General features: G+C 36.2%; 1 protein-coding gene across 1 annotated transcript in view; it reads left to right on the top strand.

The window, feature by feature from the left end:
• Positions 1–21,133, top strand: part of SLC34A2 (solute carrier family 34 member 2) — a 39,098-nt gene extending 17,965 nt beyond the window's left edge. The window contains exons 2-13 of the mRNA XM_053700883.1: positions 6,848–6,956; positions 7,030–7,164; positions 8,329–8,457; positions 8,674–8,817; positions 9,556–9,667; positions 12,561–12,756; positions 12,861–12,953; positions 14,068–14,182; positions 14,968–15,135; positions 17,196–17,312; positions 17,522–17,646; positions 17,743–21,133. Of these exons, the coding sequence (XP_053556858.1) occupies positions 6,851–6,956; positions 7,030–7,164; positions 8,329–8,457; positions 8,674–8,817; positions 9,556–9,667; positions 12,561–12,756; positions 12,861–12,953; positions 14,068–14,182; positions 14,968–15,135; positions 17,196–17,312; positions 17,522–17,646; positions 17,743–18,321 (2,019 nt within the window). The 5' untranslated portion in view covers positions 6,848–6,850 and the 3' untranslated portion in view covers positions 18,322–21,133. The remainder of the gene's footprint in view (positions 1–6,847; positions 6,957–7,029; positions 7,165–8,328; positions 8,458–8,673; positions 8,818–9,555; positions 9,668–12,560; positions 12,757–12,860; positions 12,954–14,067; positions 14,183–14,967; positions 15,136–17,195; positions 17,313–17,521; positions 17,647–17,742) is intronic.
• The last annotated feature ends 3,363 nt before the right edge of the window (positions 21,134–24,496 follow it).

Below are 24,496 nucleotides of genomic sequence, written 5' to 3'. Positions count from 1 at the left end.
AGTTGTTTAAAATTGTATTCTCTGAAGGACCCCACATTAAAGGAGTCTTATAGACCAATAGCCCTCCTAAACGTGGATTATAAGGTTCTTTGTTCTATCCTTGCCAGGCGCCTACAGCTATCACTGGGCAACATCATCCACCCAGATCAGGCAGGGTTCCTATTTAAAAGAAATTCCTCTGAAAAAATCAGAGAAGCCTTGGTCATAACAGAATATTTTAAGGTGATGTCGGGGGGCCGGGGAGAGGGGGGTGCTACGGATCTGGCCATCGTCTCAATAGACGCAGAAAAAGCCTTCGATTCAATCCACTTTGACCATCTTTTTACATCTTTAAATAAGTTTGGCTTTAAAGGAGAATTTCTGAGATTTGTTACCAATTTGTATAAAGAACCGTATACAAGGCTGCTTGTGAACAATATTATCTCACCACAGATAACCCTCGGAAGAGGGACCAGGCAGGGTTGCCCCCTCTCCCCCCTGCTCTTCAACGTTTCAATAGAACCCTTGGCAATTATGGTCAGACATTCTCTTCCAGGAATTAAAATTGGAAATCAGACTATAAAAATAGCTCTTTATGCGGACGATGTCTTATTATATCTATCTGACACTCAAATCAGCATACCAAAATTCTTGGACATTGCCACCAGGTTTGGTTCTTTTTCAGGCTATAAAATCAACCATGCAAAATCGGAATTATTATGGCTCAGAAAAAACAATAATTCTCCTGCCAACATCCCTTTTAGCTTGGCAATAAATTCTTTTAAATACCTAGGAATTTTCATCTCCTCTAACCCTGTAGAGTTGTATGATCTCAATATCACACCAATTTTAAAAATCATAAGGGAGAAATTGAAAAATTGACAGGGCCTGCCAATATCTATCTCTGGCCGGATAGCCTTATTTAAAATGGTACTGTTGCCAAAACTTCTCTATGTACTCCAGAACACCCCATTAATTATACTGGAAAAAGATATCCGTTCACTTAATAGTGCAGTGAGTAAATTTATATGGCAAGAGAAGAGACCAAGGATTTCGCTAAAGAAATTATCTCTCTCAAAAGAGTACGGAGGCCTTGCCTTGCCCAACATCCGTCTTTATAACTATGCATTTCTGGTGAGAATAGTTGCTGATTGGATCTTTCGGAGTAACTATGTAACAAACAATCTAATAGAGGAATCTATTTCTTATCCATATATTCCCTCAGCATTAATCCATTGCCCACCCAAAGAATTACCAAGGGAAATCAAATTATGTAAAACTCTTATGGGCCCACTGAGAGCATGGTGGAAAGTGGGTGAAATCCTATCTTTAAACTGTAAGTTTCGCAATTTTTACCATTTCTGGGAAACCCGAAATTTCTGGCAGGGCTAAGTTCCCCACTTTTCAAGACCTGGCACACCCAGGGCTTGGACAGGGCGACACATCTGGTTGATCAAGAGAGAAAATGTGTTAAAACTTTTGAAGATTTAAAAAATGAATTTAAAATTGATAACAGGGATTTTTTTGCATATTTACAAAGTAGACATTTTGTAACAGAGCTTATGAAAGGAACAGATTGGACCTGGTCCCTGGGCAAACTGGAAAGCTGGCTAAAACTATATGATAATGGCAAGAGATCAATTTCCTTATGCTACCAATTGATCAATTCTGGCAAAGCGAATTTGGAGCTAGATAGAATCTCACTATTATGGAACCAGATGATCCCTCATTCCAATATTGACACTGAATTCATTCAATTATCAATCAAGAAAGTAGCACAAGCTACTCTGTCAGCTACCTGGCGAGAATCACATATTAGATTACTACATAACTCTTATTTTACCCCCAAAAAAGGTAGTAAAATCCGTAACCATGGCTTCAGTCACTGTCCAAAATGTTCATTGCCGGCAGCAGATTTAATGCACATGGTGTGGGATTGTCCTAAAATAAGACACCTCTGGTGGAAGTTAGAGTACTGGCTTACTAAAACACTCAAAATCCCGCTATCAGCAATAACACAGCTTCAAGTAATATTCGGGCTACAGAATCAAAATCCATATCAAATAAACGATAATTTAATTCTCCTCTCTATATTGGCATCTAGATACCTAATCTTTAAAAATTGGAAGCTTAAGACACCACCATCTATTCCAGGGATTAAACACTGTTTAAAGAAACAGTGTCTCGTAAAACAAAGAGACACTAATCTAGATAACGAAGAGGACATTAGACAATTTTTCAGCAAATGGTCAATATTTATTAAATCCCTGCCAGATACGGAAATAAATGATATAATCTTCCCGTTCAGAAACTCTGAACTGATACTTTTAGGAGCTTGGTAATAATTCTAGTAGAGAGCACTAATCTATCAGGCTGTTTCAGCTTTCACTTTGCGAGGCTCTGCAGAATACAGTCCATCGGGTGGAGGAGGGGAATGGAAACAGACCCCCCCCCCCCCCTTGTCTTTTTTTTTTTTTTTTCCCCTATGGCTGACCAATATGTAAATTTATAGCCCTGCGAGGCGCAAAATATGTAATTGAAATTCAATGTATCCCCTGCTGGTATAAATAAATAATTAAAAGGGGAGGAAGTGAGAAGGAGGGAGGAAGAGAAGAGAGGAAGGAGCGGTGTAAGCTCTGGAAGCTCCGTCTCCGTCCAACTTGCTGTATTTTTCATGTCAGATAAATGTTTTTCCTTTTTTTTTTTTTTCTTCTCCATTTATTAAGGCACAAGGTATAGGCGAAGGTTGGGAGTTGTAAATCTGCTGATTTTTATTATTGACATGGAATCTGTGCTTTCACAAATCCTTTTGTTTTTTATGTTTTTGTTTTTCTGTTTCTTGTGTTTGTTGTGTTGAAGAAAATCAAATAAAAAGATAAAAAAAATAAAAATTGTATTCTCTGTCTTTATCATGAGTGTATAATGATGACTTTGCTGTATCTTGAAGCTATCCAAAGCCCAAATTAATTGCACAATTAAACATAAATGTATTTAATTATAATTTGTGCAACTAGCGTTAAAATAAAAATATAATAATATAAGCTACTTACTACTGGCTTAAATTTCAGCTGAGTGGTCAGTAAAATCTGCCAGGGAGTGTGCCCATTAAATATTTATTTGGAGAGTGCACTGAAACGTAATAAGTGGCATGCACTGTAAAAAAAACCTGTATAACGTGTGTAATGTCTTGATTTTCGTATCATTCACTAGTAAATATCTCTAAAGCTTTACTGACAGAAAAAATATTTTGAAATAAAGCCTTTGTTGAAAGGTAGATTCTATCATTAAATAAAAAGGTTAGAGGTCATTTTGTTTTGCAATGAACTCATACGTTTTACTTACAATAGCTCATTGAATCTTTCAACAAAGCTACAATTATGCCATTGTTTGTAGATTTTTGGTCATGAACACAGGTAATTAGTAGATCTACACATGCTACATTTATCTTTTTTAAAAAAGGAAAAGGGATGAAACTTTTAAAGGAAATTACAACAATGATACAAAAAAATCAAAATAAATATTTTTTTCTGTTATGTATATGACAAGCAGCAGTAAACATAGGTGATCTCAGGAGCGTGCATGTGTGTTCGTTGAGTAAACCTTGGTGAGCTCAGGATTGTGCATAGTCTTTAGCACTCTATAGCAGCAGTGTTTGCAACAATATTTGTAGCAATGTTATATAATGTTGCAAACACTGCTACCATAGAGTGCCGAAGACGTGCACTCCTAGGTTTACTCTTCAAAAAAGTATACCAAGAAAAACCTAGCACATCTGAACTTTAGTGTCCTGTTAAATTAAAGTGAAACTAAGCAAACGAGCAACAAATAGCAAGGTATCAGCTGCTCACTGGTCAACATCTCCTATAAAAAAGCCCATTCATTCAGCACAGGATTATGTGATTAGGGGTCGACAAATCTGTTTGAGCCGGACATACTTTTAGGAGTCAGACAGTGGTATTTGTATATAGATATATGTAGAATAACCCCAAATTTTAGGAGCTAGGGGAAAACTTCTAGGGGCCAGTAGCTCCCAGACTCCTCGGTTTGTCAAGCCTTGCTGTAATACACTGTAAAAGAATATATTTTAGTATTATGTACCCTATGAAACAGCATGGAACAATTTAAGCATCACATGACTGCTGTTAGTAAAGAATTATAAAGGAAGAGAGAGTCAAAGATTTAGACTAAAGAGAAACAGTCAGTAAATATTTACAGTACTGTGAGATAGTTATTTTGATATTTAATTGCATTGTTTATTGTATGCATAAGAAAATTAATTTAGGTATAATAAGGAAAAAACTAAAATGGAATAAAGCAGGGGTAAACAAATAAAATAAATTAGTTGTCATCACTCCTAAAAAACAATGAACCTTCTAACTTATTCGATTTGTCTACATGCAAACCTATGATTCTATGGGTGGCTCCTAAATAGACAGTGTGTCTCGTAAGTTTCAAGTAAATACGTTAAAAGGACATTCCAGTCAAAATGTAAATGAACATAGATGAATTACATCTTTGAATAGAAACATATTTGCAATATACATGTAATGGCAAAAATGCTAGTAATTATCACAGTTTTAGTTAATATTTTTCTCTGCACGTGCATGGGAAGCATAGCTAGATATTCTCAGTACACCGGCATTTAAAATACTGCAGCTCCTCATAGTACCAGTGGGGCCTGTATCATGTCAGCAATTAAGAAATTGACAGCCACATTAGGAGTTTTGAGCGCTATAGGGAAATTAACGACCCCAGCATTTTCAGCGGTATTGCCCTCCCTATAGCGCTGGTATTACAAGTTTAAAAAAAGCCGGCGTTTGCAGGCGATATGGCAGTGTTGAGCTCCATACTGCACACAAATACCAGCGCTGCTTTGAGCTGCTGGTACGTGCTCGTGCACAATTTCCCCATAGACAACAATTTGGAGAGCCGGCTAAAAAAAAAGCCTAACACCTGTAATCACGGAGCGTAAAGCTCCATAACGCAGCCCCATTGATGTCTATGGGGAAATTTTTTTCTGCCGCCCCCAACGTCGCCGCAACCTACATTACTGTTATTAACCCCTAAACCTAACCCTAAGTCTAACCCTAACCCTAACATAACCCTAACCCTAACACCCACTAACTTTAACATAATTAAAATAATTCCAAATGAAAATTACAATTAATACCTAAATTATTCCTATTTAAAACTAAATACAAACTTACCTGTAAAATAAAACCTAAGCTAGCTACAATATAACTAATAGTTATATTGTATCTAGCTTATGTTTTATTTTTATTTCACAGGTAAGTTTGTATTTATTTTAACTAGTTAGATTAGTTATTAAATAGTTATTAACTATTTACTAACTACCTAGTTAAAATAAATACAAATTTACCTGTAAAATAAAACCTAACCTGTCTTACAGTAAAACCTAACATTACACTAAAATTAAATATATTACATGAATCAAATACAATTAACTAAATTACAAAAAAAATAAACACTAAATTACAAAAAATAAAAAAGAAGTTATCAAATATTTAAACTAATTACTCCTAATCTAATAGCCCTATCAAAATAAAAAAGCCCCCCAAAATAATAAAACCCATAGCCTAAACTAAACTGCCAATTAAAGGGCCTTTTGCAGGGCATTGCCCCAAAGATATCAGCTCTTTTACCTGGCAAATAAAAATACAAACACCCCCCCCCCCCCAACATTGGCTGTTCCAATTGCATTCTATTGGCTTTTATTCAAAACTGAAATGCACTCATGTGGATTCCATTTTTAACTGGAATGTCCCTTTAACTTTTGGGCCAAGGGCCAATAGGGAAGTACAGCCAACCACCCAATCAGAAGATTGCCCTTAGCTGTAAACAGTAGACACAAAAAATAAATAAAACAAGGGTCAAGAATAGGTTTGCCACCACTACCATGTTTTCCTGGACACTTATGAGTTACACATGCTGCAGGGTGTGCAGAGGGGAACATGAATTGCACCCCTGAACAGCACACAATTAGTGATCCTGGACAGAACTTTTCATGTTCCTCCCTGCACACCCTGCAGCATGTGTAACTCATAAGTGTCCAGGAAAGCATGGCTGAGGTGGCAACCCTAGTCAAGAATGACTTAAAAATACCAATAATGTATCGTAAAATAATACTGAACTTCTAATTATGTGTATTCACATTAATCCAAACAAAGTGAAGTGAAGTGCCAACAGCATGAAAACCACATCTTAAATGGGAAATGTTAGTTCAAAATAAATATTCCTGAGTCGGACCTTGCCGTCTATGCTAATATGCCGCTCCTGATTGGCTCAGTGGCCATTGCCTGGTGAAAAGTAACAGTGTATTGCAGCTCTTGAGTGAGACTATTTGTTTAACCTTTAGTGTGGATTAAACACAGAGTTACCGTGAAACATTTGTTCATTAATAAAACACTAGAGCATGTTGTTTCAGTAACGTACTATTGTTAGAGCAGGGCTTTTGAGCCATGATGTCTCCTTTTGGTAGAATAAATACATATTTAGCAGAACTTATGTATAGGGACTGGGGTTGCTGACCTGGGGTGAAGAGAGTGGATGTGTTGCCTAGTACTACAATACTGATACATAAGGTGTCCGCACTTCCAACTTTGAAGTCTATCAAAAATATCTCACTGTATCAGAAGTGGAGAGCAGAGAATTATATACAAATGTTTGTTCATAAATTGACATTACTTTATGAAAATGGGGGATGAGTACTAGAAAAAACCAGTGTGCAGTTATAATGTCACCCCTCAATGTGTTTTACTAAATATTCTAATAATAAAGAAAATGCTCTAATTGTTTGTGGGACATTTGTTCCTCATCTAACAGTTTTAAATGTTTCTGTTGTGAACAGAAAATGGCTCCATTGCCTGAAACAGAAAACCATCTCTATAAAACACAAGAACTTAGTGATGTCCCTAAACAGCTCCCACTCTCTACTAGTAATGCGGCTAATCCTACTGGTAAGTCTTGCATCATAAATTGTACTTTTTCTCTAGCTGTGCTCAGTAGTTATATGACTGTCTCTTCTTGTAGAAAATAATACACCTGACACAGAAAGTCTGCCCCCAGCCTACTCCACTCTCTCCTTATGCAATAACACAACAGAAGAAGATGAGGTGGATCCTTGGGACATGCCAGAACTCAAGAGCACAGGACCAAAGTGGTCAGGCAAGTAAAACGATGGCTGCATCATTGATTGCTGTACAAGAATCTTTGAAAAATCATGTTAGAATAAAGTCCTCATCGGATTATTGGTATAAATGGTATCTGTCAAAATAAATAGAGGATATTGAATTAATCTGTTTTATTTATGTTTTTCTTTGACAACCCATAAAGATGACAGTCAGCATTTTAATTTAAAATAGTTAGGGCTAGATTACAAGTGGAGTGCAATCGATTTTGTGAGAGTTTTCGCTATCGTTTGCACTGAATTGTACTCATATTTCAAGTTGCGCAAAATTGCGATTGTGCTAGCATAATCGAGAATTACGCTAGAATCCTTACAGCGATCTCAGAGATGTGAAGAACTGTTTTCCAAAAATAAAAAGTGTCACAAAACACATAAAAAAAATACATTAACGCACATTTACACTCTTAATAACACTGTCTTATAAAAAATATTTAAAAACAATATTGCAAATAAAAGTTATAAGGGCTCAAAGATAAGAGATTTTGGGTGTTTGGAAAAAAAAAGCTGCCAAAGTACTTTAACATTTAGATACATACTTATGTATGTCTAAAGATGTAGTTGTATGTATGCATATATAAATATATATATGTGTGTGTGTGTATATGTATAAATATTTACTATTACATTTATATGTGTGTATATGTATTTACAGACATGTATATACACATATTAAAACATTAATATATATATATATGTGCATTGGAGTCTTTTCCCGTTAAGTAGATGAAAACATGTAAAAGCATATTCATGCAATATTTTTATTTATTCAACTTTTTAACTATGTATTTACTAGAAATATTTCACATTCAAATGTTCTGTACATAGCAGAATATGTTCTAAGTATTCTTAAATAAATATTCCTATATATATCTGTATATATATATATATATATATATATATATATATATTTTTTTTTTATATATATATGTATATAAGTATAAATATATATTTGTTTAAAAAAACATCATATATATGTAGAAACATTTATTTAAGAATAAGTAGATTATATTCCGTTACATAAATAACCTTGGGAAATTAAATATTCATATTTTCATGTCATGTTAGCGCTATAGCGAATATGTTATGGTGTTTGCGTGAGAGAGTGGGGTGTTGTTAGATAAATGTTTTTCTATGTTTTGCAGAGATGAACACAAAGCAGCGGATTCTGTCAGTGCTGAAGGGAATAGCAAAACTCATCATGCTGCTGGGATTGCTGTACTTTTTTGTTTGCTCCCTGGACATCTTGAGCTCGGCCTTCCAGTTAGTAGGAGGTAATAAACTTCTGCTTCATTACCAAAAGTATAAATAATGCAGCTACATTGTAAAATTAGCAAATTTATATGATGCGCGCACAACAAGCTAATCATTTTGTCAACTTCAGGTAAATTGGTTTCTGCTCAGTATTTTATTGTGTGTAGCATAGGTTTGTGTGTTATTCTGTACTCTAACGTGTGTATATAACTAACCTCAGCAATGTGTTGTTACAGGAAAGGCTGCAGGAGATATATTTAAGAACCACTCTGTGTTGACCAATCCGGTGGCTGGCTTGGTTATTGGCGTCCTTGTGACAGTCTTGGTACAAAGCTCAAGCACATCCACGTCTATTGTGGTCAGCATGGTATCCTCAGGCAGTAAGTTGTTCTCTTGCTATTGGTGTAGACTTAGCTTGCAGTTTATCTGTAGTTTCAATACACAATACGTTAAATGGCTTATTAAGCGCCCCAACTATAAATTGGTGCCCCCCACAATTGTATATGGATTCTGTCACTGGTTATGTGCAATAAAATGTGACATGAAATAATTAAATTATCTCAAAATTTCTATATCTGATAGAGAAATATGAATCTCTTCCTTAAAGGGATAATAAACAATTATAAACTCTAGACATAATGATGTATTTAAAGCAAAGATTCGCCCTAGAATAATATGTAGAAGTATTTTTTATAATTATATTACTTGGTTAAATATTGGAGTGTAAAGGTTTAGATCCAATAAAAGTACACTGTACTTTAATTTCTGTAAAGTAATGGGTGTTACCATGTTGGAATCTAAGTTTTCCCCTTTATCTATTTTTGGTTCACCCATGTGCATTGCTATTTCTTCAACAAAGGAGCTCTTAAGAATGAAGCAAATTAGATTATAGAAGTCAATTGGAATGTTGTTTAAAATTGTAATCAAGAAAGACAATTTTTGGGTTTCATGTCCCTTTAATTTAGCATATTGTAGGGTGTTTGGGTGGATAAAGTAATTTATATTTCCTGGTGACAGCATAAATGTATATACTGTGAATAAGTTATACTACAAGTAAATGTTTCTCCATATTTTGCTTACTACAGCGACTCCTAATGTCAACTGTCTTTGTATTACAGTTTTAACAGTCAGAACTGCTATCCCTATCATTATGGGGGCCAACATTGGTACATCTGTGACAAATACAATTGTGGCTTTGATGCAGTCTGGCGATCGGAATGAATTTAGAAGGTAAATCTCAACCAATATTTTAATATAACACCCCACACCCTCTCCCTTTAGAGCCCAAAAACTGCTGTTTTCAGTTATTTTATTAAAAGATGCTTTGAGAATTGAGCAATATGTTTGTTTGAAGTTTGAAGTTATATGTTCATTATTATTATTATTCTTATGGATGTATCCAGGCAAAAGCTTAGTAACCGCTTACTTAAGTCATCGTCTTTTTGCCTATTGTACACTGCAAAATGGTAAAAATAGCAAACAAACAAAAATAAAGATGCTACTGTCTTTACTTTTTAATAAAATACAGCACGCTTGATTTTGAGGCCCTTTCGTGAACATTTATAAAATGTAATATCTGGTTAATTTTATAAGGGCTCACGGTAGCAATAACCAGGCACTTGTAATGGCCAGTTATTTATTGTGAAAAATTTATTTATTTAGAAAAATATTACAACAATTTTAAACTAATTACACCTAATCTAAGCCCCCTAATAAAATAACAAAGCCCCCCAAAATAAAAAAATGCCCTACCCTATTCTAAATTAAAAAAGTTCAAAGCTCTTTTACCTTACCAGCCCTTAAAAGGACCTTTTATGGGGCATGCCCCAAAGAATTCAGCTCTTTTGCCTGTAAAAAAAAACATACAATACCCCCCCCCAACATTAAAACCCATCACCCACATACCCCTAATCTAACCCAAACCCCCCTTAAATAAACCTAACACTAAGCCCCTGAAGATCTTCCTACCTTATCTTCACCTCGCCGGGTATCACACCGATCCGTCCTGGCTCCGAAATCTTCATCCAAGCCCAAGCGAGGGCTGGCGATCCATAATCCGGCGGCTGAAGAGGTCCAGAAGAGGCTCCAAAGTCTTCATCCTATCCGGGTAGAAGAGGCGATCCGGACCGGCAACCATCTTGATCCAAGCGGCATCTTCTATCTTCATCCGATGAGGAACGGCTCCATCGTGAAGATCAGCTAATCAGATTGAGCTCGCATTCTATTGGCTGATCGGAACAGCCAATAGAATGCAAGCTCAATCTGATTGGCTGATTGAATCAGCCAATCGGATTGAACATGATTCTGATTGGCTGCTTCCATCCCTTAAAGGAACCGTCATTCGTCGGGAAGTCGTCGGAAGAAGAAGATTAGTCCGCGGTGGAGGTCTTCAAGATGGAGCCGGTCCTCATCGGATGAAGATAGAAGATGCCGCTTGGAAGAAGATGGTTGTCGGTCCGGATCTACTCTTCTTCCCGGATAGGATGAAGACTTTGGAGACTCTTCTGGACTTCTTCAGCCGTCGCTTGATAGAAGACTTCAGCCGGATGATGGATATCTAGCCCCCGCTTGGGCTTGGATGAAGATTTCGGAGCCTGGAACGATCGGTGATACCTGGCATGGTGAAGACAAGGTAGGAAGATCTTCAGGGGCTTAGTGTTAGGTTTATTTAAGGGGGGTTTGGGTTAGATTAAGGGTATGTGGGTGGTGGGTTGTAATGTTGGGGGGGGGTATTGTATGTTTTTTTTTACAGGCAAAAGAGCTGAATTCTTTGGGGCATGCCCCGCAAAGGGCCCTTTTAAGGGCTGGTAAGGTAAAAGAGCTTTGAACTTTTGTAATTTAGAATAGGGTAGGGCATTTTTTTATTTTGGGGGTCTTTGTTATTTTATTAGGGGGCTTAGAGTAGGTGTAATTAGTTTAAAATTGTTGTAATTTTTTTCTAATGTTTGTAAATATTATTTTATTTTTTGTAACTTAGTTCTTTTTTATTTTTTGTACTTTAGTTAGTTTATTTAATTGTATTTATTTGTAGGAATTGTATTTAATTTATTTATTGATAGTGTAGTGTTAGGTTTAATTGTAACTTAGGTTAGGATTTATTTTACAGGTAATTTTGTAATTATTTTAACTAGGTAGCTATTAAATAGTTCTTAACTATTTAATAGCTATTGTACCTGGTTAAAATAAATAAAAAGTTGCCTGTAAAATAAATATTAATCCTAAAATAGCTACAATATAATTATAATTTATATTGTAGCTATATTAGGGTTTATTTTACAGGTAAGTATTTAGATTTAAATAGGAATAATTTATTTAATAAGAGTTAATTTATTTCGTTAGATAAAAATTATATTGAACTTAGGGGGGTGTTAGTGTTAGGGTTAGACTTAGCTTTAGGGGTTAATACATTTATTATAGTAGCGGTGAGCTCCGATCGGCAGATTAGGGGTTAATTATTGTAGGTAGCTGGCGGCGACGTTGTGGGGGGCAGATTAGGGGTTAATAAATATAATATAGGGGTCGGCGGTGTTAGGGGCAGCAGATTAGGGGTACATAACTATAATGTATGTTGCGGCGGTGTAGGGAGCGGCAGATTAGGGGTTAATAATAATATGCAGGGGTCAGCGATAGCGGGGGCGGCAGATTAGGGGTTAATAAGTGTAAGGCTAGGGGTGTTTAGACACGGGGTACATGTTAGAGTGTTAGGTGCAGACGTAGGAAGTGTTTCCCCATAGAAAACAATGGGGCTGCGTTAAGAGCTGAACGCTGCTTTTTTGCAGGTGTTAGGTTTTTTTTCAGCTCAAAATGCCCCATTGTTTTCTATGGGGATATCGTGCACGAGCACGTTTTTGAAGCTGGCTGCGTCCGTAAGCACCGCTGGTATCTAGAGATGCAGTGGCGTTAAATTATGCTCTACGCTCCCTTTTTGGAGCCTAACGCACTGAAAACCCAGCCATTCTGTGAACTCTAAATACCAGCGGTATTTAAAAGGTGCGGGAGAAAAAAAGCACGCGTAGCTAACGCACCCCTTTGGCCGCCATACTCTAAATCTAGCCGTTAGTGTTTAATGTCCCTAAAGGAAAATATAACTGTATTCTTGATTACACCCATTTTATTTTTACAGGGCATTTGCCGGGGCCACTGTTCACGATTTCTTTAACTGGTTATCGGTGCTTGTTCTGTTACCAATTGAAGCAGCATCTGGCTATTTATTTCATCTCACCAACGTCATAGTTGAATCTTTCAATATACAGACTGGAGAGGATGCACCAGACATGCTTAAAGTTATCACAGAGCCACTAACAAAACTAATCATTCAGGTATGTTCAGAGATAGGTTATGTTTCAGCTAAACCAGTGCAAATTTAGTAAAATAACCGAGGTAGTTGCTCATTTTAATAATAATCTCCTTTTATGTTTGTCAGCTTGATAAAAATGTTATACAAGATATTGCAAATGGATTGGAAACAGCAAGAAACCAAAGCTTGATAAAGAAGATGTGCAGCACAGCTGATAAGGTTAGTAATGTGCTTTGTTCAAATGAATTAGAGCAATATGATTGTTTTCTTAAAGGGACAGTCTACACCTTAGTCATCTTAAAGTCTTACCTTAGATTAAGCTGCAAACATCCTCCTGCCCTCTTTCTATATCATGCAGCAGGAACAGTAAAAAAAGTTATTTTAAAATGAATAGTGTTTCTGGCCAGTTTGAAATGGCTGCCAAGTTCAGCCCACTAATGACATAACGATCTGTGCTGCAAATGGCTTCCAATCACAAAAGGCTCACTAGTTGAATTCAACAGACTGTCAAGACTCAATGCTATTCAGCAGAGTGCCTAGATACAGCCCAGATCGCGATGTCATCAGTGGGTGGAGCTTGGCAGCCATTTTAAAGTGGCCAGAAACAATATTCATTTTAAAATAACTTTTTACTGTTCCTGCTACATGATATAGAAAGGGTGCAGGAGACTATTTGCAGCTTAATCTAAGGTAAGACTTTAAGATGACTAAGGAGTAGGCTGTCCCTTTAAATAATAATAATAAAATGATAATATAACAAAACAACGCTAGCAATATTACGTGGCACTTCCAAACAGAAATTATAACTAGTAATAATATATGATCTGTTTGGGTACTCAAAAGTTTTAAATTTGAATATTGAAATTAAGGGACTTTAAACAGTTTGAGATTGTATTATAAAATGTTTAATTATGTGTAGTTTTGCAGTATACTTTCATTATTGATTTTGACTCATTTCCTGTAATGTAACTATGACAATTTTGGGCTTTCCAATTTCACTGAATTTCTATAAAGTAATGGGTGCCGCCAGCCATGTTGAAACCTAGGTTTCCCCTTATCTTCTTTGCTGAGGACAAGTAGGAACATATATAATAGATAATCTTTCCTGTGAATACTTCATTATACCTAGCATTTATTTACTTACTGTTTAATGCAGGGGTCGACAAATCTTTTTTAAATTTAGGAGCCAGGAAGAATATTTAGGAGCCAGACAGTGGTATTTGTATATATATATATGGAGTATAACCCAAAAAGTCAGGAGCCAGGGCCAGGGGTAACGAAGAAAAAATACTGTTGTGCATATTTTCAGTAAAGATTGCTTTATGTCTTTTAGGATCTGGTAAATATAACGTTGTCTGGAAATGAAACTTGCCCACCTTCTAGCCTGTGCTGGACCAATGAATATAACCAAACAGTAACTCAGACATATATATCTATAAAAGCGCCTTGTAAGTACCAAGAACAAATGTTTCCAACTCTATATTTTTTTGGCCAATCATATTTGTTTTTTTACTTAACAGGAAATTAAAGGGTTAATAAATTGTATACGTGTGGCAATGAGGTTATTCCTGTCTCCCACTAGTCATGTGTGCTGCCATGTCTAAATCTTACCCTACATTCCAGTGCTGACCTGTTTGCACATGTGCAGCAACTCTCCTTCAGATACTACAATGTAATTAAGTTCCATAATGGCAGCCCCCATGATTAGAGGGAGGTGCATGAAATATATTTAGTGTTTAGTGTCCCTTAAACGGATATGAAATTGTTTTTTTCTTTGTTATAACTAAAATAGGACTCTTTAAAATGCATTGTAATATGTTTTTGTAAAACAGAGGGTGCTGTACAGATGCATTTTTTTTCCTTTTGTAAATCAAAATAAACAGCTTTGCTATTTCCTATGTGTGATATCAGTTTTTAGAGTTCCTTTTAAGATGTCCTTCCAGTTCTTACTCTTTAAACCCAAGTTCCTCTCCTCCACCTCTCTCCCCTGTTTTGAAACCTCTTTATATTCTCTTTCACTTTTGTGCTTACTCGCATGACTTTGAGCAGCTTGTCTAAAGTGATTAAATATACCCCTACCAGCACTTACTCACATCTACCAGTATTGTGTATAACAGCTGTTTCCATGGTAATTTATAATTTAGAGATGTCATACCCAGTGCAACCGAATTTTGCTGCGCTATACAAATAAATAATGATAATAATAATAATATATTTGTATGCTGATTTGCAGGCAACCATATATTTGCAACCACTGGTCTCCCAGATCTGGCTGTCGGACTTATACTTCTGGCATTATCACTATTTGTGCTGTGCGTCTGTCTGATTCTGATTGTCAAGCTGCTGAACTCCATGCTGCAAGGACAAGTTTCCGTTATTATCAAGAAGGTCATCAACACTGGTAAATAATGACATTTCTCCTTCATTTCAGGGAATTCTATATAAAGTTATGAAAGACAATTATCTTCACAAACTTCATGATGCTTATAGCAAGATTCCAAAATATTCTTATTATTGCACAATACACGTTTGCTTGAAGAGTTGATTCCAAGGGTTTAGGGGAGAAGAGCTGAGGAAGGTGATGACTTCAGCTGGTGTTATAGTGTTACCTGAGAGTCTGCTGCTGCTGCTGGATACGGGTGTTATGGTATCCACATCACCAGTTAGATCTGTCCCATTTACAGGTCATCTCATTATATAATGTCTCCTGCCTGTCCTACATGGCCATATGTCTCTACTGCTGGACGTTCCACAGAATCTCTGGTTGTTAAATCTTCTGACTGCTCCCATCTGATCTTGAAATACCCCCTCCCCACACAACTCTCGAACTATAGCATCTCTCCCTTTTGCTCTTTTATTGCTGGATCTTACTCAGGTTAAGAATGGCAGAGTTCACTACTTTAAACCCTTCACCACCTACAGGCCCCTGCCACTCAGCTGTCACTCTTCACATTACTTCCAACAGAGTTCTTTGGTAAAGAGGAGGAGAACTTTTGTCCCTTATTTTGGTGCTGATTAATGTGGAAGGCACAGATGCAAATTGCAGGTCCATATTGTTTCATTTAGCAAAACACACCCGAGGAAAAGCCTCAGATGTACATGCATTACAACTGGTCTGCATGTGATTTTAATACTAGATGGTCATGTTTCACTCATGTTTGATTGTCCACTTGCTTTTCAGTAGACCTGTGTGTTTATTTCATTACTTGATTTTACTGAATCCATGGTAAAAAAAAAATATATGTGTGTAATGATCAGTGCTCCCCATTGTATAGTTGTCTTGTGCCTCCTCTGAACTAAGAGCCAACAGCTATTAAAAGAAAATATCGGCATTGTCTTCATTTCAGTGCTTATCATAATGTCTAATTGTTGATTATACTTGTCCAGTTGGAATTTATGTGTGCACTTGGCTCGGGGGGGGGGGGGGGGGGGCTAACAAGAGCACTACAAACAAGAATAATTTTAAGTAGTTGGGATACTGATCAGTATGATATTAAATACATTTTAGAAACCCTGGCTTTCTGGCTTTAGGGACTTGTCAATATCTGATTTATAACATGCTTCAAGGCGCCCAGAGTCTTATTATTTCACTAGGGGGACATTGCATAATTATGGAACAGGATACACATATTGGTCTACATGGAACATTGAGAAATAAATTGTGATAATGCTGTACAATTATAGACCAATGCTTATATACAAATACTTATATAATTATAGCCATTAGCGTTACTCATGTCAGTGGTACAGTGCTCTATTTTGAGGTTTGTATAATTGAAACCTATGCTGGATTATGTTTTCAGTGGTTTAGTATACAGCAATATATAATTTAGAAACATCAATAGAGCTTTACAGGATGGGTAGACTTAAATTAACATCTTCAATCACTATATCTTTTTGAAAGAGAACATGATAATGATATTATGAATGTCCATTATGTTTTTTTTGTTGTTAAAGCATAGAAAGAGAAATGTATTAACATTATTTTAATATTATTAGCATTATTATTATTATTATTTTCTTTCATATAAAAGAGCGGATTTAATTTTAAATTTTTGTGAAAAATTAACCTTTTTTATGAAACATTTTCTCTGTATACTTCAGTAAATACTTCTGTAAGCAATATATTCCTATGGATCCGTTGCATAAGCTTGCACTTCCTGTAGGTTTTAAAATCAACTGAAACAATTAAACTTATTTCTGAAATAATAGGGTTCTTTAGCATTTATACAATATAATATAATTAAAATATTTCCCGTTTTAGCAATATTTACATCTGAATTTCTTATTCCACTGTCCACGAGGGGAAGATTCCTACCAGAGCAATGCAGGCTAAATTGGATTTTTTTCCCAATTAATGTAACATTTTTATTGTTCAATGATTATGGAGCTTCATAAGAAATGTTGTTTGTTTATTATTTCTTTTCTTTAAATGTCTTATTTTTTCGTCTTCCCATACAGATTTCCCCTTTCCTTTCTCCTGGTTAACTGGATACCTGGCAATGTTAGTTGGTGCTGGAATGACATTTATAGTGCAGAGCAGTTCTGTTTTTACGTCTGCTATGACACCGCTTATTGGTATGCGTTTTTCTATAAATATTTACTAATTATTGACTAAATTCTCAAAATAGCAGAAACTTCTCTCATGTTAGCTGTGTCAATTAATATTTTTTTATATAAAATAATGTAGACATTGGAGTGAAATCTGTCACTTGAGAGAAACCTGTCAACTTGATAAATCTTGGCTTCTTTTTTAAACTGAAACCATTTCTTTGACTGATGTCTAGGTATTGGGGTGATTAGTATTGAACGAGCCTACCCACTGACGCTTGGATCGAACATTGGCACAACAGCAACAGCCTTACTTGCTGCATTAGCAAGTCCTGGGGAAAGATTAAAATACTCTGTTCAGGTTTGTTTTAATCTTTTGGACCGTTGGCAGAATAAACCTACAAATAATTATATTTTCTTTTAAGCTTAATGGAAACATATTCTTTTTCTCTTCCAGATTGCATTATGCCATTTATTCTTCAATATTTCTGGAATCCTTGTTTGGTATCCCATTCCATTTATGCGCATTCCAATTCGACTGGCTAAGGGGCTTGGGAACAAGACAGCAAAATACCGTTGGTTTGCAATTGTATACTTGATTTTTGCCTTTTTCATTATTCCTTTGACAGTATTTGGTTTATCAGTTGCTGGCTGGCAGGCCCTTGTAGGAGTTGCTGTTCCAGTTGTGTTTGTTATTATTGTTGTAATCATCATCAGCGTACTGCAGTCAAAATGCCCCAGAATACTACCAGACTTTCTAAAATCCTGGGACTTCCTTCCAAAATGGATGCACTCTTTAAAGCCTTGGGACGCAGGAATCTCATGGGTCAGTCTGTTTTGTGGACGATATGTCTGCTGCTGCTGTAAAAAATGCAAATGCTGTAAGTGTAAGTGTTGCCGTAATTTGGATGATGAAGAAACTTCTGTGGACTCTAAACCCGAACCACTGGAAGGCCACGATAATTTTGTTGATATTACAGATGAGATTAAAATGCCTACACAGGATGAGAAGTCACAAAACCTTACAGCATTGTAAATGAAGACAGTTGAAAGCTGATGTCATTGCAAAAAGAACTGACATTGTTATATGTCCAATAGTATTTATGAACACTTTAAAAATTGTGTCTAGTTGTGTGACTAAACAATATCCAAAGAGCAATAATGAAACTTTTGAGGTAAAATTCTTGAGATTTGGGGAATATAATCATGACATCTACTGTAGCTTTTATAAAAGTGACTATATATACCAGCGCTCTGTTCCTGAGGAAAACACCTAAATGTCACATTAGTATTGAAAAAAAATTCAATGCAATAGTGCAATAAATACATACAAAACAGTATATAAACAAAAAAAAAAAACTGTGAATATACAACACCATGACTATGAACCCATATACATACAGGTTAACCAAAGTTTCTGCTCCCTGGTATGAAAGTATCTTTAAAAGGAATATACTGTATAATATCTTAAAAAACAGAAAGGTAACATAACTCTGCTGTACAGTTGATATATAGGGAGTTTCTGCTATGAAATGCCTCACATGTAGGGGAACTTCACTAACTCCAAATTTAGTGCAATATATTGTAACCATAATGTCCAGGCTAAATTTTCTTCCATATCTTTATGTTTGTGTACATATTATAATATGAGGTGTATATGTTCAATTAATATATCTATATATTTTTATTTATTTTCTCTACTATGAAGCATATATTACCCATCACATGATGAACACTCTTTAGCCTTTCGTTTACCTACAGTGATTCGTATAGTTTAGCTTGCAATGTACTGATAAAAGGGTAGGGTGTGTAAACATTACACTAATAAAATATTATAGTACTTTTCCTTCAAATACATCAAGTGCAATGTGCATTATCATTTCCAGCTTGTTGCATTCTAATGAGATTAAAATATGGCAATCAAATAAATGACCTTTCAGATACAAAATATTAATGTCCTGTAACAAGGCTAGAATTTTATATGCTGATAGTATACCTTAAATAATGCAAAAATTAAATTCTCCTCTTTGTTATAAGCATGTCAATTTTGCATTAGAGTCCCTTACTAAATATGTGTTTAACTTACCCAAATGTGTTTACAATATAACTTAAAGGGATATTAAACAGTTTGTTTAATTATTTTAATAAAATAAAGCACCAAGCAGTGCGTTTTATACTTAATAGAAATCATTATGTATTAGTCATCACTATGTGCAGCGTACTTTACTTCCTGTCACAGCACTGCAAGGAGGAGGGAGCCTCTGCAGGAAGGCAGATTAGCACTAAGGGGTAGATTTATCAATGTACGGGCGGACAGGATCTGCTGTAACGGATGAAGTCTGCCACACATCGATAAATGCTGACAGCATACGCCGCTAGCAGGGGGTGTTAATCAACCCGATCGTATCCAATTGGGCTGATTGCTGTCCGCCACCTCAGAGGTGGAGGACGAGTTAAGGAGCAGCGGTCTTATGACCGCTGCTTCTTAACTTACATTTCCGGCGAGCCAGAAAGTACAGGGGTAGATAGCCGCATCCACTGATTGGTAAATCTACCCCTTAGTATTTTGAAGTTTTGCTAGGAGAGTCCTCCCTGTTAGCTGCAATTAGTTTATTGCCCATGTTCAGTATAGGACTTTTGCTGCAAAAATCACATGACCTCAAATATAAAGGGACATTGTACACTAGATTTAGTTTTGCATAAATGTTTTGTAGATGATCCATTTATATAGCCCATCTGGTAGTGTTTTTGTAACAAATTATAGTTTTTCTTATTTTTTAATACCATTGTGCTGATTTTCAGACTCCTAACCAAGCCCAAAAGTTTTAGATGTATACTGATGTCTACAGATTTCTGCGGCTCCTGTTTGTATAATCTGTCTTTTCATATGCAGGGGAAGGGGGGCAAGTGTCTGCTGTTCCCTTTTGCTAAACTGGGAACTTCTAAGTAAGTCTTTAAAAGGTTTTATAGATCAGTATCTGAGCATATTCTTCTTTATAGTAGTGTCTATCACATGCAGTAATAGAAAATGTGGTGTATACTGTCGCTTTAAGTTGTGTAATGGTGGCAACCATATCTAGCAGTGAGCAGGGCTACACTGAGAATTTCTAAGTGCTCATTTAGAAAGAAAGCAAAAAAAGATGTTTGATATTTTGATTTAACATATTTCTTTTTACACAAAGAGCACTGTTTAATATCCCTTTAAGTCACAACTTAGTAAAAGTGCTGAGCATGACACTGCTGGTGAGCCAATTAGAAGCGGCATACACATGTAGCCACCAATCACTAGCAGCTGATTTTTTTTACCCTTTACATGAGTTAAACACATATTTAGCAAGGGACACTTTAAGTTTGCATTACAATGTTTTTTTAAAGAGATATATCCACTATTACACAATGTGCACTTAAAAATTATAGGGAGAGGAATACAGCATTAATAAGTGATAATTTAGGCACAACCAGCACAACTCTCTTCAGAACTATGTTTCTTATATAAGGAAGCAATTTCATTAAACCAAATACTTTATTTGCAATGATGTCTACCACTGCTGTTTTAGACATAGCACATCTATTGCTGTTTTTCTAAAATTGTTGTAACTATGTTGTGAAATGTAAATACTCTGTATAGTGTACTGTGTACACCTCTTTACTGTAATATAATTAATGTTATGAATGTTGTGTAAATATATTAACAAAGCAAATTAAGCATTTGCAGGTAAGCTGACAGTTTTTTTTTTATTGAACTCTCTATACATATATTAATATTTTACATTGTTGTAGCCTCTGTTTTTTTTACAAACTGAAAATGTCTAATTATCTGGCAAACCAAAATAAAAAATATTCTCAAACTGAATTCCATTATTTTCAAGATACAACTAACACTATTAAAATTTTGTATGTGACCTAAACCTTTTAAAAACTTTAAACAAGCTTAAATGCATTTATTTTATGAAGTAGTGGGTATAATAGATCTAAAGAGACACTAAATACATTGTAATCACAAGAATGTCTGTTATCTTCTTGCTATAGAATTAAAAAAACAAAACATAATAGACAATATTGAAATATGCTTCAGGGCATGAACACACATGCAAACACCGCACCGGCACATAAAGCTAGCAGTGTGCATAGTGTTTGGGAGTGCTGTTTGAATGCTGGTGTGCAGGAAATGCACAGCATATGCACATATGCCACTAAATCAATCATAAGATACAATAGAATCATTTGCGCTAATATACAGATATTGCAAAGTGCTGATATTTAAACTAATATACAATAACACACTTTTCAGTTTAAATAATAATGTCCCTTTGTTGTACAATTACATAGGTTTGAATTGTCACTAATGTTAATGGCAACCAATGAAAAGGTTGACATCATCATTATTATTATTATTATCGGTTATTTGTAGAGCGCCAACAGATTCTGCAGTCATTAGGTTTATAATGTTGTCTGAGGTGGGGGCATCACATTCTGTCGCAACCTTCTTGGCAGTCAAGAGGCTAACCCTAAGTGTTATATGCATATTTTGGCATTCTAAATGTTCACTATTAAGACCACAGGCATTTGAAAGATGTGCTGGTCTGGCATTATTACATTTAAATGCTTGTGACATTTTAATTGGTTACCAGGTATGTTCCGCTAGTATGTACAGACTATGAGGAACTGACAGGATACCTATATAGTTTAAACTATGCACTTACTAGCAGTTTATTGCTGCTTTCTCTGGTCAGATGGCAATATAATGTAATAAATGCAGTACTAAAGAATTTTAACATAGTTCACATAGAAAAGAATAGTGCATGCAATAGTTGCTCACCTTTTAAAAGCTTTATTGTTCTTTGGGGGTAGATTCAGTCTCAACTAATTAAGGAATTGTAGACTGGGGAAAAAAAACACCTTTCTCACTACACTTACAAATAAGAGGAAGGGACTAATAAAAAACAATGGCATAGATTACAAATGGAACTGAAAAATGGTAGCGCTACAGTGCACTAACATTGCTAGAAAACATTCCATAGTTTGTTCTTCCATTTTTACTCGCATATTACAAGTTCAAAGTAAAATATTAGCACTCAAGTGTAAGCTAACATTTGGGGGTCGATCCAATATAGATCGTAGTTTGCGGCGCAAGCGAGGGAACCCGCGTCGCCCGCAGTTTCAGCTCGCAACTCGAGCTATCCCATATATGTCGCCGTCAGATGCTAACGTGCCGTAAGTCTGATAAACCAGCGATGTCCAGAAATCTGCGCAAGTACAAATTTCTGGCGTCGCCAGTGACTTGCGGCACGTTAGAAACTGCCGGCGCCTACAAAACCTGACTAAAGTCTAAATTACCCGCACTGTCTAACACGCCTCCCTTACATAGCCAGACAACTCTAACACGCCTCCCTAACATAGCCCGACACGTCTAACCCTCTATCCGCTATCCCCCCTCACTAGCCTAACAATAAAATATGTATTAACCCCTAAACCGCCGCTCCCGGAGCCCGCCGCAACCTAAGAAAATTATTAACCCCTAAACCGCCGCCAGCTATACTAAATCTATAACCCCCTAAAGTGAGCCCCTAACACCGCCGCCATCTACCTTACCTACCCCCTAAAGTGAGCCCCTACCCCGCCGCTATCTATTTTAAAATTATTAACCCCTAATCTAATCCCCCTACCCCGCCGCCATCTATATTAAATTATTTAACCCCTAAAATACTAAACTATCCCTACCACTAAACCTAAGTCTAACCCTACAAATAGCCCTGAAAAGGGCTTTTTGCGTGGCATTGCCCCAAAGTAACAGCTCTTTTGCCAGCCCTTGAAAGGGCTTTTTGCGGGGCATGCCCCAAAGTAACAGCTCTTTTGCCAGCCCTTAAAAGGGCTTTTGGCGGGGCTTTGTCACAAAGTAAACTGCTCTTTTGCCTACAATCTACATCCCCCTACACCGCCGCCAGCTATATTAACTATATTAACCCTAATTATATTAAGGTTAATATAGTTAATATCGTTATTATATTATATATATATTAAGTATAATAACCCTATCTAACTCTAACATCCTAACTAAACTCTTATTAAAATAAATCTAATATTAATATTATTAATTAAAATATTCCTATTTAAATCTAAATACTTACCTATAAAATAAACCCTAAGATAGCTACAATATAATTAATAATTACATTATAGCTATGTTAGGGTTTATATTTATTTTACAGGTAAATTGTTAATTATTTTAACTAGGTATAATAGCTATTAAATAGTTATTAACTATTTAATAGCTACCTAGTTAAAATAATTACCCAATTACCTGTAAAATAAATCCTAACCTAAGTTACAAATACACCTACACTATCAATAAATTAAAGAAACTACAAATATCTATCTAAAAATACAATTAAATAAACTAAACTAAATTACAAAAAAAACAAACACTAAATTACAAAAAATAAAAAAAAGGTTACAAGATTTTTAAGCTAATTACACCTATTCTAAGCCCCCTAATAAAATAATAAAGCCCCCCAAAATAAAAAATTCCCTACCCTATTCTAAATTAAAAAAAGTTCAAAGCTCTTTTACCTTACCAGCCCTTAAAAGGGCCTTTTGTGGGGGCATGCCCCAAAGAAAACTGCTCTTTTGCCTGCAAAAAGAAACACAATACCACCCCCCAACATTACAACCCACCACCCACATACCCCTAATCTAACCCAAACCCCCCTTAAATAAGCCTAACACTACCCCCCTGAAGATCTCCCTACCTTGTATTCACCCAGCCGGGCCGAACTCCTCATCCGATCCAGGCGATGTGTTCCAGCAAGCGGCAGTGAAGTCTTCTTCCATCCGGGCGACGTCTTCAAGCAAATCGGCATCTTCAATCTTCTTTCTTCGCTCCTCCGCCGCGGAGCATCCTTCCGGCACGACGACTTCCCGAACCTCATTCGTCGGGAAGTCGTCGTGCCGGAAGGATGCTCCGCGGCGGAGGAGCGAAGGAAGAAGATTGAAGATGCCGATTTGCTTGAAGACATCGCCGATGGAAGAAGACTCTCTGCCGCTTGCTGGAACACATCGCCCGGATGGAAGAAGTCTTCACTGCCGCTTGCTGGAACACATCGCCCGGATCGGATGAGGAGTTCGGCCCGGTGTGGTGAAGACAAGGTAGGGAGATTCTCAGGGGGGTAGTGTTAGGTTTATTTAAGGGGGGTTTGGGTTAGATTAGGGGT

This window comes from Bombina bombina, chromosome 2, assembly GCF_027579735.1.
Source record: "Bombina bombina isolate aBomBom1 chromosome 2, aBomBom1.pri, whole genome shotgun sequence".
Lineage (NCBI taxonomy): Eukaryota > Metazoa > Chordata > Amphibia > Anura > Bombinatoridae > Bombina > Bombina bombina.
The sequence above is the reverse complement of the archived record's forward strand: the minus strand, read 5'-3'. Positions and strand labels throughout refer to the sequence as shown.